At 32.9% G+C, this 17,425-nt stretch overlaps 1 protein-coding gene across 44 annotated transcripts in view; it reads right to left on the bottom strand.

Annotated features, from left to right (window-relative positions):
• The window catches only part of shot (dystonin-like protein short stop), a 203,854-nt gene that overhangs the window by 133,399 nt on the left and 53,030 nt on the right, over positions 1-17,425 (bottom strand). For 31 of the 44 annotated variants that reach the window (XM_081973590.1, XM_081973591.1, XM_081973576.1 and 28 more), the window contains exon 2: positions 2,353-2,704. The exons of 8 other annotated variants lie outside the window; for them this stretch is intronic. In XM_081973590.1, the coding sequence (XP_081829716.1) occupies positions 2,353-2,527 (175 nt within the window). In that variant the 5' untranslated portion in view covers positions 2,528-2,704. Of the gene's footprint in view, positions 1-2,352; positions 2,705-8,657; positions 8,810-17,425 lie in introns of those variants that run through there. 5 more of the 44 variants (XM_081973604.1, XM_081973568.1, XM_081973578.1 and 2 more) reach the window with 2 other exon arrangements.

Genomic DNA, 17,425 nt, shown 5'->3' with positions numbered 1-17,425 from the left:
GAAGAACTAAAATGAGACAGGAAGAGAGGAAGAAAAGCGAAATTGGACAAAAAAATTTTCATAATTTGTTTTTTCCTGTGAAATTAAAAAAAAAAGAAAATTTAGAAAGAAGATTTAAAAGGAGAGAAATTAATGAAAAAGAAGAAAAGGCACCCAAGTTAGAAGATATAACATTGACGCCAAAACTCGTAGTTTTACCAAGCTGAGTGGAAGAATTGACCGGAGAGAAGAAACGGTATCAAAACTAGAGGTTATCTTAACACTTAACAAAAATTGTATTCTATCTATATTAAAAAAAAAGAAAAATTTAATTGAATGAGAGAAGAAGAAAAAAAGAAAAGGGGTCAACATTACAGGATATAATATTTGCGTCAAGAATGATAGTTCAGTAGATTAAAAAAGAAGAATTGAAAAAACAAAAGAAAAGAAGAAGTAAAAGCGTGAAAATTACAAAATATAACAGACTAAAATTGTTTTTTTTTTCTGTAAGATTAAAACAAGAGAAAAAGAGAAAAAAAATGCAGTAAAAATTGAAACTTTTGGGCGAAAAAATTGTACCAGACTAAAAAAAAGAATTTTTTTTTAAATTTACAGAAGAAAAGGCACTAAAATTAGAGAATATATTTTTGGCACCAAAAATGTTTCCTCTATGATATAAGGAAAAAAAGTCATAATTTAAAACCGGTTAAAACAAATAAATTGGTTTAAAAATGTTGTTTAAAATTTTTATTTTTGTTTGTTTTGTTTTCATTTCAAAATATTTTACAGAAATTCTGCGGTCTGTTTCAATTGCTCAGCAGTTTATATCAGAATAAAGAATTGGATGAGAAATGTTAAACTTAAGTGTTAAGTGCACTGACCAAGAAGCCTGGTTTATATTATACAGGGTGGTCCAAAGTGAATTTTGTACCGTTTAAGTGTCTAATCTAAATGTATACAATAATTCTTTGCAGTATTCAAAAAAGTTGGTTTACTGTAACATTAACAAATAATTGACTTTTTGCTTTGACTAAAATCGATGTATGTACATACTTTCTGTAACACTGTTTGTTTTTCTAATGTACAGGGTGTTTCAAATTCGAGCCACATCATTGAGATCTCAGCAACGGTAAGAGATACGGGATGGGTTAAATTAGAGCAAAATTGCCCAATTTAGAGTCCAATAATATACCGTTTTAACATTTGAAAAATTTCGATATTTTCCGGAGATATCCAAGAAAAATACGAAACTTTGAAACATCGTTTTAATAAATTTAATAGAAAAACAATTATTAGCTAGACTGTAATTGCAAAATATGTCATACTACAAACCGTATTGTTTAGTTATATTAAAGAGAGCGATCAAAATAAAAAATCCAGGTCCGGATTTTTTATTTAAAAAGTAAAGTTGATGATGGTTTTATAGAGCAGAAAAAGTTGCAATGACGAAGTGTCAATCACTTTGAATTATCTCTTCAAATAAGCTCAAAACAAATTAAAAACGATTTTTCAATATTTCGTGAATCGATTGATTTGAATTTTTAATAATAAAGCAATTGAAATTTTTCAAATGTTAAAACGGTATTTATTGAACTCTAAATTGCGCAACTTTGCCCCAATTTAACCGACTCCATAACTCTTTCTGTTGCTGAGATCCCAATGATGTGGCTCGAATTTGGAACACCCTGTACATTTGTTTCGAGAAATACAAAAAAAAGTTAAATACATAAGTTTTAGATAATGGATATACTCGGTATCTCTCTCTATCGTTGACTCACTCTGTACAGTAATTCCGTGCTGTCTTCATAATCGATTATGACAGTAAACAGAGGTGCTGCGGCAGATTGAACGTTTTTTTTCTCTAACTGTTACAGGCACCAGGCTCCTAATGTTGTTCTTCGCAGATGCGTCCAAAGAATGGTGTTATTCATGTTTTATCGCTAGTTATCCGGATGAATAAGTTACGGGGTCGCGGCATCATAAAGAATAACGTGTTTTCAATCTTATGTGTACATACTCTTTAGACGGGCAACGTGTTTTTACTTTACATCTGTATGAAGCACTTAGGGCGTTATGATTTAACAGACTATTTTGATTAGTTCAGAATTGTACAGAGTAGGCCAAACGGGTCACTATTGAGTGGAAACTGCTAGAAGCACAGAAGAAAACTATAAAAAACAACAAAAATGTTTTTTTTTTTCATAGTTTGGCAGATGTAGGCAGTTTGGGGTCAAATTTGAGCCTCAGATACAAAAAAAAGCACCCAATTGTTAATATTTACAATAAAAAAAATAGTGAAACAAAATATCGAGTTAATTAATAAAAAAAACATACACGAACACCATGCCTGACATTAAAAACCCACCACCGTACCTGAAGTAGCCTGAATAAATAAGTCCCATATAGTACCTTTGAACTTAGTGAGATTCTCCTCGTACCCTTGTGGTACGTCCTCGGTCCTCCGGTATTTTTGAGGAGGTGCATCGTTGTAGATGGAGTCCCGGGGGTCAAACCCCAGTTTCTCTTTGTAGTAGTTTTGCGTGGACATTTTACACCAGTACGCACATCGGCTTCACTTTTAATTTTATTTTTTACGTTATGTTAGGTAGAGCGACTCAAAGCCAGCTCTATGTGTAATAGTGTTAGGTTAGTCGCAAAATAAAGTCTTTCGAGGAATGTATCGTTGCTGCTAGTCGGTATCACTGAACACTAATCGCGGATATATCTGCAAATAAAACCACATAAATCAGCTAAGGCTAAAGCCATCCGTACCGACTCCCGGTTAGAGTTAACAGGAAGTTGGTACAGTTGAACAGTTATAGAGTGGCTGACCAAAAGCGAGGACAAAGGACGACGCACATTTCAAAACCATAATAACCGATTTGCATTGACGAAACACGCTACGGAAATCCTAGAAATCCACTACTTAAAACCCAATATAATTAAAAATCGATTTCTCTCGGCTGTAAAACGGTTAAGGTGTACGTTCGTGTCCGGCGTCATTATATCAATTGCCTGGATGAGGATAACTTACAAGTTATTAAGAATTAGTTATGTCACTCTACTGTTTTTCAGTCCGATTGTTTAATAGTAACTGGTTCAAGCTTTAGTGATTCAATAAGATATACAAACAGGGGATTCAATTCTAAAAGGGGTGTCTGATGGGAACCACCTTGAAATTCAGAACAGGTCAAATAAGACAACTGGAAGTTTATAGGACTGAATAACAGCTTTTGGAACAACTACGAAACGAATTGCCAAACTTATTGCAACTTTGAATAGGAGTGTTGTATTTTTTTTTAAACAGCAATTAAGTCTTTAAAATTAAACCCTAACCATCACACAGTATAATTTGAAAACAATGTGTGTCAATTTATTTTTCGATTTTGCTGCTCTGACCGAAATGGGAGCAAAATTTGCTGTTTAAAGGCTTTTTCACAGAGGCAATGTCTAAATAATTAGTTTTTCTCGCTGATTTTCAATCGAAAATCAGGATATTTTATGTGAAATTCATGTTTTCTGAAATCAAAAATAATAATTTTCAAGAAAATCCTGTATCAACGCTAATTTAAAAAAATAGACATTTTTCTATAAACGCTTTCTTATTTATTACTTATTATCTGCTTTAAAATGATATTACATATTAGAAAAAAAAAAATGGTTTTGATATTAAAAAAGCTAGAAAATGTTTACTTTCTAGGTTGGCTTTATTTATTGCATTAAAAACAGTTTCATCTCATGGCCAGTTAGATTTCCAGATATATCGCTCTTAGATTTGTATCTTTGAGGGCATGCTAAAAATGAGAATTATGAGTTTGAGTCTCTTGCAAATGTTCTCCGACTCCGAGAAAGAGTAATACCTAAATACTCTTTGAAATGATAACCAGAAGTACACATGGTAGAATTTCTGAATAAAACAAACACAAATTAAGTTGCGTTTAATTAGATTGGTAGTCAGTTTAGATCTTTATTAGATTTTGTACTAGGTTAGATTTATTATCCGCATTAACGTAGTTGTAGGATATTTATCAAATATCTCCAAAATCAAAAAAAAAAACGAAAACACATTTTTCATGTGATTTAGATATTTTCCTAACAAGTGCAGAAAAATGATACTTTCCCGCACGTTGACTGAAGTTTGAAGAACATTTATTTAGTTTAATTTTTTGGAATTATTTTAGAGATGTTTTAAAGAAAATGATAATGACTGAGCACTATTTTGTTTTTTATTGCAAATTTCGGCCAAAGTCAACTTAGGAAGAAACTACTTTTTTCTTTTTTTAATTTATTTTTTCCGTGTGCAATATAAAATTTTGAAATTAAAAACGTGATCTTTTTTACGACATAAAAAACGAAATGCGTAAGGAAAAAAGAAGTTGATGATAGTATCTCGAAACCGAAACGTCGGAATTGAAAACAAGATAGAAATATCTTAGCCTTTGCAGTATAAGCGAGATTCCTATATAGATAATTGAATCTTGGTCACACTGTATTTATTTGATTCACTACGTAACAAAATTTGGGTAATGTTTGTTCTCATCGACTAAAAGTGTTTTTTTGGGTTCCTTGAGTCCCAAATTTGGGAAGCGGCCATTGGGAGCTCTCGGAAAATTGGAATAAGCCCAGAAAAATCGGAAAATGGCACTTTTTAAGTTTTTGCCAAAATTTGCCCTACATTTTTGCGAGAAGAAATTTTCGGTGTTTTGGTCAATGTTATGGGGGTCAGAAGACTTTAAAAAAAGCTAACCCAAGATTTTAGTTGGGTTGCCCAACCCATAACCTACTTAAATTAGTCCATTTTAGGCCAATTTTTACCCATTGTAATCGTTTTTTTCAAGATAACTAATAATTTTTTAATATATTTTTTTTTTGTTATAACAAATTGCGATGTTACCAATTTTGCAAGAATAAAAACAACACAGGTTAATGAATAACACTGAGCAAACGTAAAATCTACAAGTAAATTACAAATTTTTGTCAAAAACGAGACTATTGACAATATTTTTAACTGCAGTAATTTAATATTTGGCTCTACATGTAATATTATTAGTGGTTCTGTAGAGCAATTTCTTTTTTTTATTTCTTATTTCTCCTTTTGTTGCTGTAAACCAATAGTTATTGAAAATAGGCAACAGCAAATTTTCTTACAGCAAGAGCTCCAAAATTGGTAAAAATCGTAAAAAGCAATTTAAAATGGCATAATTAAACTAGATTATGGGTTAGGTAACCCATTCAAAATCGTGGGTTGGCTTCTTTTAAGGTTCTCCAACCATACTAGAACCTCACAGTGATAAAAACACCGAAAATTTCTGCTTACTGCTAAAATATAGGGCAAAAACTCGAAAAACGCGATTTTCCTGAGCTTATGCCAATTTTCCGAGAGCTCTCAATGACCGTTTCCCACTATTTGAGATCCAAAAAAAAAAACACGTTTTTCTGACATACTTTGCTGCTTCAATTGGAACAAAGACAAATTAAAGAACAACCATCTCTGCTTTCATATCGATCGGAGCACTAGCAAAAATAACTCTGATTTATTTTAAACTTCACTTGATTGATCATTATCTGAATTGTTTACATAAAAGAAACAAAGTTTCAAACTTTTTCTTGTAACAATAAAAACTTAAAATTTACGAGTTTCTGGCTCGTTATTGTGATTTCTTAAGTGATTACTGCTATTTACTCGAATTAGAGTACACCTTCTTCTCAATACAATATTGTTTGATTACTTTACTAAATGGCCCACTTCGGAAATTTTAAACCTTATCGCTAAAATAATATTAGCTTAACAGCAAGATGATCGAATATTCGCCAAAAATGGCAATGATCCAACCGATGTTTGATAACGAAACACCGCTCAATTTAGACATGATTGGTAAACGTATATCGATGGCTGCATCGAGGAAACTGGTTTCTGTTTACACGAAAACGTGGAATGTCTTCCTGCATTTGAAATAAAATCATCCCCAGAAAAAGGATATGAAGTCATAGAAGATGCACTTAAAAAATCCTGAGAACAAAAATTTCTAATATCCTTGAATGACGTCATGAAGAAACTATGTTGTACGTCAATATTAACATTTTTTTAATATTCAACTCATTTTTACGAGGTAGTGGTATAAATTATCATATATCAAGTAATTATCAGTCCAATGCTTTGCATATTATTTAGATTATTAAAACAAGTGTGATAACTGAATGATATTACGATTCAAACAAAAAACCCATTCAACAGTGCTCAACGTGTATGATATGAGTGTGGTTGATTAAGGGTTTAACTTGTTTAATACAAGATCATTAAACTGCGTACACCCACATGATCATATGTTTACAGCCATGAAGAATCAGCGGGAAAATTGGTTATTTAACCAACAACGTACTGGTTAAATGGGGCTAATCAGTTAAGTTTAAACCAGACGTATCTGCCTAAATTCTACCTGTTGATGGTAGTGGCAATGAGGCCGTCGTAAAAATCTTCAAAAATCCGATAATGAAAAAGGTCGGAATTTAATGAAGGTGACATTAAGAAATGTTTTTGTATAAGTGGATCGTGAATCCGCATTTTTTAGCTAAGTGGTGTCAGTTGAATATGAAATGATATTATAATTAACACTGTTTAGTGATGAAAATGACAATTATTATTTTATATTTATATAAAAATAACGCAATGAAGAATGTCAACATTGTTTATTAATTAGAGCACATTTTTCAAATTATATTTGAGTTTTTAGTCGATGATAGTGCGAAAAGTTTTCTTTAATTTTGTACTTTAAACTACTCTTCCAGAGCAACAAAAAAACTAAATAGTAAGTACTTGAGGAATTGGCTTAAAAACTCATTAAAAGTCTAATCACTACTATTAAAAAACCAGCACAAAAAGCACAGAAATTGCTGGTTGTTCAATGTTCAAATGTCAATGTGGCAATGTCTCAAGATTTGACAAAAAAACTCAACTTCAATATGGTGTCGCACACAATAATGAATGTAGCGGTTTTTGTTGTCCGTCCAAACCATAAAAGGTTGCACAAAAAAAAATATAAATAACACAATTAATTAACGCAAAAGTGAATTTTTAGCACACTTAAGGTAGAATTAACCGAAGCTATTTAGCACTCATTAATATTATAATTAAAAAAAGCAACACATTGTGGTTGTAGCAATTGAGTAGACATTTGGAACAATAATGCTGTATGCTGTAATCCAGTAGTTTTGCAAAAAATAAGCAATTTTTGTACAGAAATAAATTTTTAGGATAAAATAACATTATTAATTTCTAAACTTGTAACATTGAAGACATAGTCACAATAGTTTTTTGACTTAACATAGCTTGAACAAATCCTGTTTTATATTTGCCTATGATTTTGATCAACAAAAAATAACCAAGAGTAATTGTGTTTTAGTTGAAAAAATTATAGTTCTAGTTCATTAACTTTATGATAGCTTAATAGTTCAGCTTTTCGGTTTTTCACGTTCCATTTAGTTTATTGCAAATTTATTAGCACCGAAATTAATTTACGAAAACTGGTATTCATTAGTAAAAAAGACCATGAACTGATTGTGTCTAAATAACAAAGTGGGTCACCACTGGACGTAAAAATACAAAAAAAATGGACACTCTTCAGTGATAGGACTATTGAAAGAAAGCTTTGAAAATAATTGAAAACTTCAGGGGGTAATTATTTGAATTACATTAAACAGCAGGTCGACAACTATTTTAATTATTATTTAATAACTTCTTTAAACGTTTCTTTTACATTAGTAAACTACAAACATTAAAGCAAAAGTACTTTAGCATCCGTATCAATAAAAACTTCAACGGTAAATGCCTCAAGTTTTATGATTTTTTTCTCCTATTTTATGAGCAAAGTAGGAGCAACTTCTGAGTTTAACTGAGTTTGAGTTCCTGTGTTTATATGACCTTTTATCTTATTTTTGCTAAAATCTCTTATCAATGTTAAAACTGTCCAAATATGTAGGCTTTTAAGGTAAAATTACCTATAAACGGAGAGATTGACCATAAGAAAGATAAGGATTTAATATTCCTGTCACAGGGTCAACGACTTGGCAGTCCTCTGCAGTAAATCTGATATTTTGACATAATGAGTTTTTATGGTATTTTAATGACTACTTAAAATTAATTGGTTTTATGTTATATGACAGTTTTTGATTCAAATAGAATGAAGAAAGTATTGTAAACGGAAACGACTGTTTGGTATTCTCTATAATAAAAGTAATCCTTCTCTTTTCATCATCAGTTTATTTTCTGTCCGGTTCAAATTTTGTCGTAAAAATTCTTGTGCTACTACCTATTTTTCCGAATAAATTGTGACCAAAGAAAAAGTACCAGAATTTTATTCACCAAATTCAATTTCACCTGGAAAGTTATCTCTGAACAGACACATAAGAACGGGACATCGTCCGCACACCACAAAAACTTGCCCAAAACCCAATTTTCGCATACATTTTCCGGTTTAGGAGCCCACGACCTTCGAAGAAACAAAGCCGGGGGTCTTCCCAAGCTGATTACCGCAACATGGGCAGACCGTAGAACAATAACTATCGGGCATCCCAATCTACGAAGAACGGCCATTCAGTGTCGCCCTTCGGCCAAGAATGCCGCTATACGGCCAGCCACCGACTATGTACAAGATAATGTGCCGTTATTACCCGCCACTTACAGAAAAGTTCAATTATATGGCACGTTTTGTGAATAACCACGATCTAGTGGTAGCCTGGAGCACTGACGGATCGACGCGCACGCGCACTAATTACGTTTGTTCGACCGTTCCGACAATCGCCGGACAACTGACTGCAAAACTGCTGCTTAGAACGGTCTGCTTGGATGGAAAGAATGGGCGGCAGCGTACCCACATATGGGACAAACGTACGACGTGGTGGGCAGTTTTGGTTTTGATGTAATTCTCTATGGTATTGGTAGTGTCGCACTTTTGATTATACCACGAGAAACTGAATTACAAGAAAACACACGTGAAACGACAGAGATAATATCTGAAATAATCTAAAAAAGACAACAAGAATGTCGATTTTTTTCTCAATATACCATAAAAGTGGCAAAACACTCTTAACAACGAAACAGGGCAAGAGGTATAACTATAGAAGTTTATGACGGGTCCGGTAAGAAGAAGACGACATACATTAAGTAATACATAGACAGAACAAAAAAATAACGAGTCACTGAAGAAAAATAGATACTTTCAAAGTAAAATACCATAAATACTGCTACAGGAGCATCATAGTCACTAATCACACCTTCTAAGGGAAATGGACCAGAGAGAGAGAGATAAGTTTAGTTTAGACTGTATTATTTTGCACCTGATCTGTCTGGCACATTCAAACCTCAACATAGCTTAAGTTCTACTTAAAATGTTGTACTCTCTGTTCAGTGACTTCTAACTGTTGAGTCACATCCTTTATCTCATTTCATTAGACAAAGATCGACAAAGAATGTGTGTTTTATAACATCGTACTACCAGCTATTGTCAGCTTAACGGATCAATTAATATGTCAGGCTATTTTGGCGATTTAATCAGTTTCGTAAAACAATGCGAGTCGTCTTAAATAGAGTAATTCTGTGTTCAAAATAGGTATCTTTGAAGTACAGTGAAAAAAAAACAAATCCAGAAGGAAAAGTGGCTGGAATAGCTATTTATGTATTCAGCGCAAAAAGTATGTCTTTAATGCGCTCGAGCCACTACACTAGTGCGGTAATGTTACTTTTCCGCACTCAAATGAGTATGGAAACGTGCACTTTACCGCACCCGAGTAGGATTTTTTTTACACTCACTATCCCTCCCTGGCTCTCAGAAAACTAGTATAAGCTCACGAAAATCGGAAAATCGCATTTTTTCAGTTTTCTAGTGTTTGTCAAGGTGAGATTTTAGGATGATCAGGAGACCTCAAAAGAAGCTAATTCAAGATATTGATTGGGTTGCATTTAGGCCAATTTTTACTCATTTTAAGCGTTTTTCGAGATTTTCTAAAGATAACTTATATTAAGGACCTGACAGGATATTGCAGTTCTGACCGATAGCCAAGCAGCCATAATAGCTAAGGTCAACCAAAGTCAGCTCTAAAATGGTATGGGAATGTATAGGCAAACTCAATGAACTAGGCAAAAATAGTAAAGTCACCTTGTTGTGGGTTCCAGAAGCAGTGAGCAATTGAAGGAAATGAGAATGCCAACATTTTTGGCTTAAAAAATAGGCCGGGGCTCCTGTTACAGAACCAAAACCCTTCTGTGACACCTGTAAACACAAGCTCAAATTGGAGGAAGAGCACACAAAAGCTAAGCTTTGGGCGCAACTCACTAGATTGGCGCATTCTAAGTGACTTCTTTGCTACAACCGGGGAAGAAGTGAATACTACTTGAAAATTGAGCAAAAGAAACCTACACTCACTCACACGTTTCCTCTCAGGAGATTGTCACTTTTGACAGGCCACCTGAAGTAGATAGGCCTAGCATAACACGGAGACAGTCATCAGGAGGAGATTCCTGAATACCTGCTTTGTGAATGTAATGCAGTCTCAAACATATAGAAGCAACTTCTTTGGTAGCAGCATCACTAATGATAGAGAGATTTCTTCTCTAAAACCGACTCAGCTGCTGGCCTTTATTAAGGCCTTGAAGCTGGAAGAGGAGCTGTGATAAGTCTGATACTAATCTCAGCCCAGATCCTAGTAACAGAGCGCACAGTAGGCTACAAGGCCACCCCGACAGCTACAATCTACCACTAGGAATAGTATTCTATACATAGGAGTATCAAAGTGACAGTTTCTGCTTTGTTATAACGGGATTTTGTGTTCTTTATGTACAGGGTGGGCCAAATTGGACGTACTTAAATGGGAAGTGCTCTTATTAATAGAGATAGGCAAAAACTGATGTCGGTGTCTGAAGGTGAAATTTGATACAAAACTGAAATGATGAAAACCGTTCTTCATCGTTTGACCGAGAAAGGATCTGAGAAATCGCACTTTTCCTCAAAACTTCCAGGTGCATTATTTTTCATTTCTACAGCAACTTTTTGCGTAGAATCCAGTAGTTTAAATAGTTTTTTTTCTATTAGACACGGTTTTTGAGATACGCACAAAAAAATCGTTAAAAAGACATAATTTTGAAATATCAAGTGTTATACAGTGCGTTTTTTTTAACGCGCAACATAGGATGATTTTACGTGTTAAATTTTTAAGCTCATGTTAGACCATGTTATTTTGGAACTGCAAGTCTATAACTTGACGGGTGTGTCTTTAGTACCCTGAAGCTTAAGTAAGTCTACCAATTTGGTCTAAAAAGTGATTAAAAACTGGAAAAAAATCATTTTTTTTCGAAAAGATTTTATCGTTTCATACTCCCTGTATGCATTGTTGTTCCTTGTTGTTTTTGTTACTGGCAGGGCAGGTAGCAGGTAAAGAGACATATTTTGACTGCATCACGACCCGACATCTTTTGAACGTCAAAAGGGCATTTTATGATTGTTTGGCTTCAAACGGAGGTCACTTTGAACAATTCACTTATAAAAATACTTCTTTTGTTCTTAACTTTCTTGATAGTGTTACGGTCTGGGCCTACTATGCTCGATACTTCTTAACGAGCGCTCACTTCGGGATGGAACCGATGCGCCGCAATATCTGGCCGGGCGCGTATTAAAGTAGGCCGTAATCGTAACAATATAAAGTTAATGATCACCCTGTTTTACTTTCTACGCCAAATTTTACCTGCTACCTGCCGTGCCAGTATCAAAAACAACAAAGAACAACAATGCATACAGGGAGTATGAAACGATAAAACCTTTTCGAAAAAAGATGATTTTTTTCAAGGTTTTTATACACTTTTTAGGCCGAATTGGTAAAATTACTTAAGCTTCAGGGTACGAAACAGCCACCCGTCAAGTTTTATACTTGTAGTTCCAAAATAACATGGTCTAACATGGGCTTAAAAACTTAACACGTGAAATCCTATGTTGCACGTTAAAAAAAACGCACTGTATGTTACTAGAATGGTAATTTTAAGATCTTTTCATAAATGAAATAATATACAGGATGTTCTATTAAAAAAAAAAATTTATGCGCGTAACTTAAAAACCGTGTCCAATAGAAGAAAACTATTTACACTTCTACGCAAAAAGTTGAAAAAATAATGCACCAGAAAGACGCTAGACATTTTTGAAAAAAAATACGAGTTCTGAGAAACACCCTATATCTGTCAAACGATGACAAATATTAAACAACAGTTCTTGCCATTAAGTGCCTTATCAAATTTGAGCTTCAGACTCCGACATCAGTTTTCGCCTATCTCTATTAATAAGAGCACTTCCTATTTAAATGCGGCCAATTTGGCCCACCCTGTACAATAAGGGTTTAATTATGATCCATCAAATAACAGTTTAGTGTTTACAACTCATTTTATTTGAATGATCTTAAAATTTCTCCTTTTAAGAAATATTATGTTTTCTAGACTGAACAAAAAAAAAACAGTTTAGAATAACAAAAATAATATTTTACTACTTAACCGAAATTGTATTTTTTAACGCGTTTGCGATTTTATGTTCAACCCATCAATATAATTTATTTAAAATAAATAATAATGTGTCACCCTCGGATTCACCTTAAGAACCATCGGTTTAAAATTGCTAGTTTGTCGTTACCTAGCAAATATTCATAATTATTACATATTTATGAGCCACAAGTACGTCATATTTCACACATTTTAATGGTCGACAAATAATAATTTAGTAATTTTTCTCTGTCACTCGCTAATAGTTTGAGTGCAATTCTAAGCAGGTTAGTCAGCAGTTTCTGGTCTAACATTATTAAATAATATGGAAATTAATGAATTAAGTTACATAAATATGAAGAAATTGCTCAAATCGAAACAAAATTGGATTAACTGAACCTAACAGTTAAATTTTAAGCCGTAATAAAAAAAGCCAACAATAATAGTTAACATAAAATTACGGTGCTTTCTTCGTAAACTAGGCAAAGCAATTTGCAAGGAATGATTAATAGCTTAATTTAATAACAGTGCGGATAATAAGACAGAATAGTATCGTCGAAGTATCTCGAGTAAAAAAATAAAATAATAATAATAGATTGTGTGGGTAGTTTTCGTTGTGGAGGTAACCAGTGCAATCCTTATCCGGAGATGCCTGATCTCGCGCAATATTCTCGTCAGGTTGACGTCACTTTTTAATGAATTTCCGCTTATGGGAAAACGATCATTTCCACCTGTACGTTTTCTAAAATGACTTTAAAAGGAAATATCAAATTACAAGAAGATACACCATCAAAGTCTAATTAGCGTGTATAAGTAGTTTAATTTCCTGGAATCTAGAGTGTTTCACATCTATTGATATAGAGAGTTTATCTACATAACTTTGACAATATAATAGGCATGCCAAAATACAACTGACATTTCCGGTTATATCAACAGACTACAATAAGTTTGATATTTTATTAAATTTCGTCCTATTATTAGTCAATTATTCTACGCTTATTAACGAATTACACATTTGTTTATGCACTAGATGTTAAAAAAAAAAATTACTCTGAATGATATTCGCCTATCATGACATTAGTCAAAATACCGACCATAAAGCTATGAAAACCGTTCACACAATCTGTTTCCTTTGAACTTTATTATAGATTTACGTCACGAATCAGCAACATTTGACATTTTTGACAGTTGCCATAGTCGTATGGTAGATGACATGTGTCACATAGTGCTAGGAAAATGTCAACTTTGACTTTTCCGGCAGAACTGTCAAAATACTGACCATAAAGCTATAAAAACCGTCCACACACAATCTGTTTCAAGTTTTGAACTTTATAGATTTACGTCACGAATCAGCAACGTTTGACATTTTTGACAGTTGCCATAACATACTAAGACACTTCTCACGTGGACAGTTACGTCAAAACTGTCATTTATAATACTAAACAAATTATGTTTGCATTTCGCTAAAAATTTAAATTTTATTATTTTTGTGTATCAAAGGATTTGTCATTTTTTTATCATAAAGTTTCAGAAGCACTATTAATAATTTTTTTAATTTTTTAAATTTTTTTAAATTTTAATTTTAAGTTTTTTATATGACTGAATAAAGTCCCTTAATGTAAAAAACCTTTTCTTACAATGAAGTAATATCACTTAAAAAGTTCCAAAGATATAAACTATGGATATGTTTTTACCTTGAGACTTTGACATATTTAAAAAAATAAGTAATGCACAAAATAGCTTTGCGACGTTTTGCGACCTTTCAATAATTTTAGAAATGTAACTTCTAACCTTTCTTCGTATCTATCAATACTTCAGCAGTTGCCGAAATTTGCCTATTTAGATTTTATATCGTATTTAAGCCACTAATGAAAATATCCTATATTCTCTGCTTGTATCTTACGACATACATTTAACGAATGTGTGTGATGGAAAAAAGCTGTCAATTTTTTTATGAGTGAGAAACCAAATGACAACTTTTACTTATTAATTAAACTTTCAGTTTTTTTCTAAATTCTTTAACGGCATTTTTTAAATATTTGTTTGTCCAAAAAAATCGCATATCTATTTTAAATTTTCAAAACTTGTGTTGGCGATTAGTAAAGTTAAACTAGTTGCAGTTTTTCATAAAACTTCTTGGTACTTTTAAGAAAATATTAACTAAAATTTTTAAAGGTTATTGAGTTTCTTTCTCCGTGAAATTATATTGTGAATTACTAAAAATGCGCTCGTGTTTTCTTTTTACAAACAGATAAAACTATATTTTCACCAAATTACAGAGACCGGAGCAAATTTTCACTTATTAAAAGTACTTTTTCATATTATGACCGAGGGCATCCGCAAGAACATACCACTGTGCGTTTGTTCAACATTTTTTGGACTTACATCCCCATAATATCAGTGTTTGTGTTCTATTGCGTTCATATGTTTGATGCATATGTGCATCAAACTGTCTCGTATGACCTCAATATTATACATAAATTGCCTTGAATTGAATCAAGTGACCAAATTGCTTCAGCGACCGGTTCAAAAAGTTAAGTTTTTTAAATTCCTGAAACAATGTGAATATACTTTCTTTTGTATATCGATCGATGGATTTCATCGTGGAACACCCCGTTTCATTGCATTAAAAAATGTATTTGAAAAATTTGATGTATATAACTGTGAGGTGGCTTTTTACAGTTACTGAATCCGTGTACAGATTTCTCAAGACATGATCAAGGAATTCCGAAACTAATACCCGGCATCATTCAACTACATTCCAACAAGTTATGATGTCACCTGGTGAATATGCTTGATATGCTAAGATCTTCCTGATATTGGATGATGTAGGCTTGAATACAACAGAAGCACGATTACTGATTGTTCAAGTTAATATAAAATCTACGGGCGCATATCTTTGTGTTAACTCTAAAGCTCGTTAATACGAATGACCATGTTAAGAAACAATGAATATTATCTTAGTGTGTCATCGACTGCACACAGCAGGTGTGTTTTTTATCATCGATTAATTTTTTCTATGATTTCGATTAGTTAGTACAGTAGACCTTTTTTCCATCAAGGCAGATCGATTTCAGGTGCAAAAAAAATGTGATCACATTAACCAGGCACCACGCCAAATATAGGGTTACGTGTCAGTCCGAAAGAACCAGTAGGTGTGAACCATTTAGTACGTATACCGGCGTAATGTTTTGTTGGTATTTAAAATTCACATGTGGGAGTCACGGTTAGCAAATATAGTTATTAAAAACCGCCGAAAGTGGACTTTTACATTGTTTATATGGTATGACACTATTTTTTACGCCTATCGGTGTGATGTGGCGCTGCTAAATAAACGATATTAACCTACTTTAGTGTTGCATTGTTACCTAAGTTTCTAGATTAGTTTTCAGTGGATATTACCCGACCGTCCTTACATAATTTAGCATGTTTTTGACAGCAAACTGCAGCAATTAAAACAAAATGTGTAAAGAAGGTAAGTGGGCACAAGTGGTTAATCTATGCAGAAAAATGTATTACCGGTTGGCATGTAGGCCATATGCTGTTACTATATTGCTCAGTGCACGGAACCAGAAAGTAAAAGTGAATAGTTTGGTGTTGAATTTAAGCCGTTTTGGACACCTGGCCACAGGAAAAGTAACCTTGCAAGCAGAATACAATGAAACTACCTACGACTGTTAATTGAACCAAAAACTAAAAAACCTACATCAAAAAAATCATGTAGGTAAAATTCATACCAGTTTTGAAACTATTAGCAACATGGAGAATCTGAAAGATCAAAGTCAAATGTTCAATTCATTCACGTTCCTAAAACGAAACAATGTGAGTGATGATTTTTTGCCATACCTATGAACAAATAGTTGTAAATTAAGTAATTAAAACTAATGACAACTCATCATGAAATGTAAATTTAAATCATCTTTATACCATTAAAGAAGCTTGTAACTATCAGCATTTAATATAAACGATAAATATTGACATAAATACATACTATTTGGAGCAGCACAGGTAGATGCCTAGCATTCCATAATAAATAAATATTCGAAACGAAAAATCTTCAACTTAATATTAATATTGATATAGGATGCATACTACAAGTACAACTTTACTGAAACAATTTGCTGCATTATGTTCACACGGATGTGTTATTTTTCACATTATTACTGGCTAAACTATTTAAGTAGTTATTAAATCAGGTTTAATGTCACCCTTTGGCTCAACCAAACTTGTGGTGTATGGCAAAAATGTCGTAACAATGTATAAACAAAAAAAATTTTTTAAATTGTAAATATTTTGAATGTGACAAATAAGGAAGTAAAACATTTACCTTTCTATCACATTGCTACGTCATACCATTTTACTTAACAATTAACAATACTTTGGACTGTGTGATCATCGCATCTCAATCCTGTGGATTTTTTTCCCTTAAACTTTAATCGAGACATTAATTTCAAGAGCTAAATTCAAGCTGTTTGAAATACAAAGTGTATTTTTTTAAAGTATTTATTGGTATACCAAGCAAAAGCATTTTCATGGTAATTTTTCGAATTTTTTAGGAATATTGTTTGTTTGAATTTGTTATTGTAACTATTTTCTAACACAAACTGTTTTTACATGTCGTTATGTTTCACTTATTGTGAGGACCTCTACACAGGTCCCGGGATTCCAAACTCACCCAGAATCCCGGAAAGTCCCGGTATCCCGGCATTGGAAGCTCTAACTCGGATTCGTGGCAACTTTCAAAAAGATCAATTAGGTCATCAGAAAGAGAAAGAAAATACCTTTTAATCCTCAAATAAAATTATTAAAATCGAGTGAATTAATTTGAAGAAACAGCCGCTCAAAAAAGACAAAAGAGAAGAAAAGTTTCATTCTTTTTGACGAGCAGTATATTACCAGCTATTGTTAGTAAGACGTCTATTTACCAAACAAAAA

Source organism: Ips typographus, linkage group LG2 (assembly GCF_016097725.1).
Source record: "Ips typographus isolate SLU linkage group LG2, UJ_Ityp_2.0, whole genome shotgun sequence".
NCBI lineage: Eukaryota > Metazoa > Arthropoda > Insecta > Coleoptera > Curculionidae > Ips > Ips typographus.
This window is presented reverse-complemented; position numbering and strand designations above follow the sequence as displayed.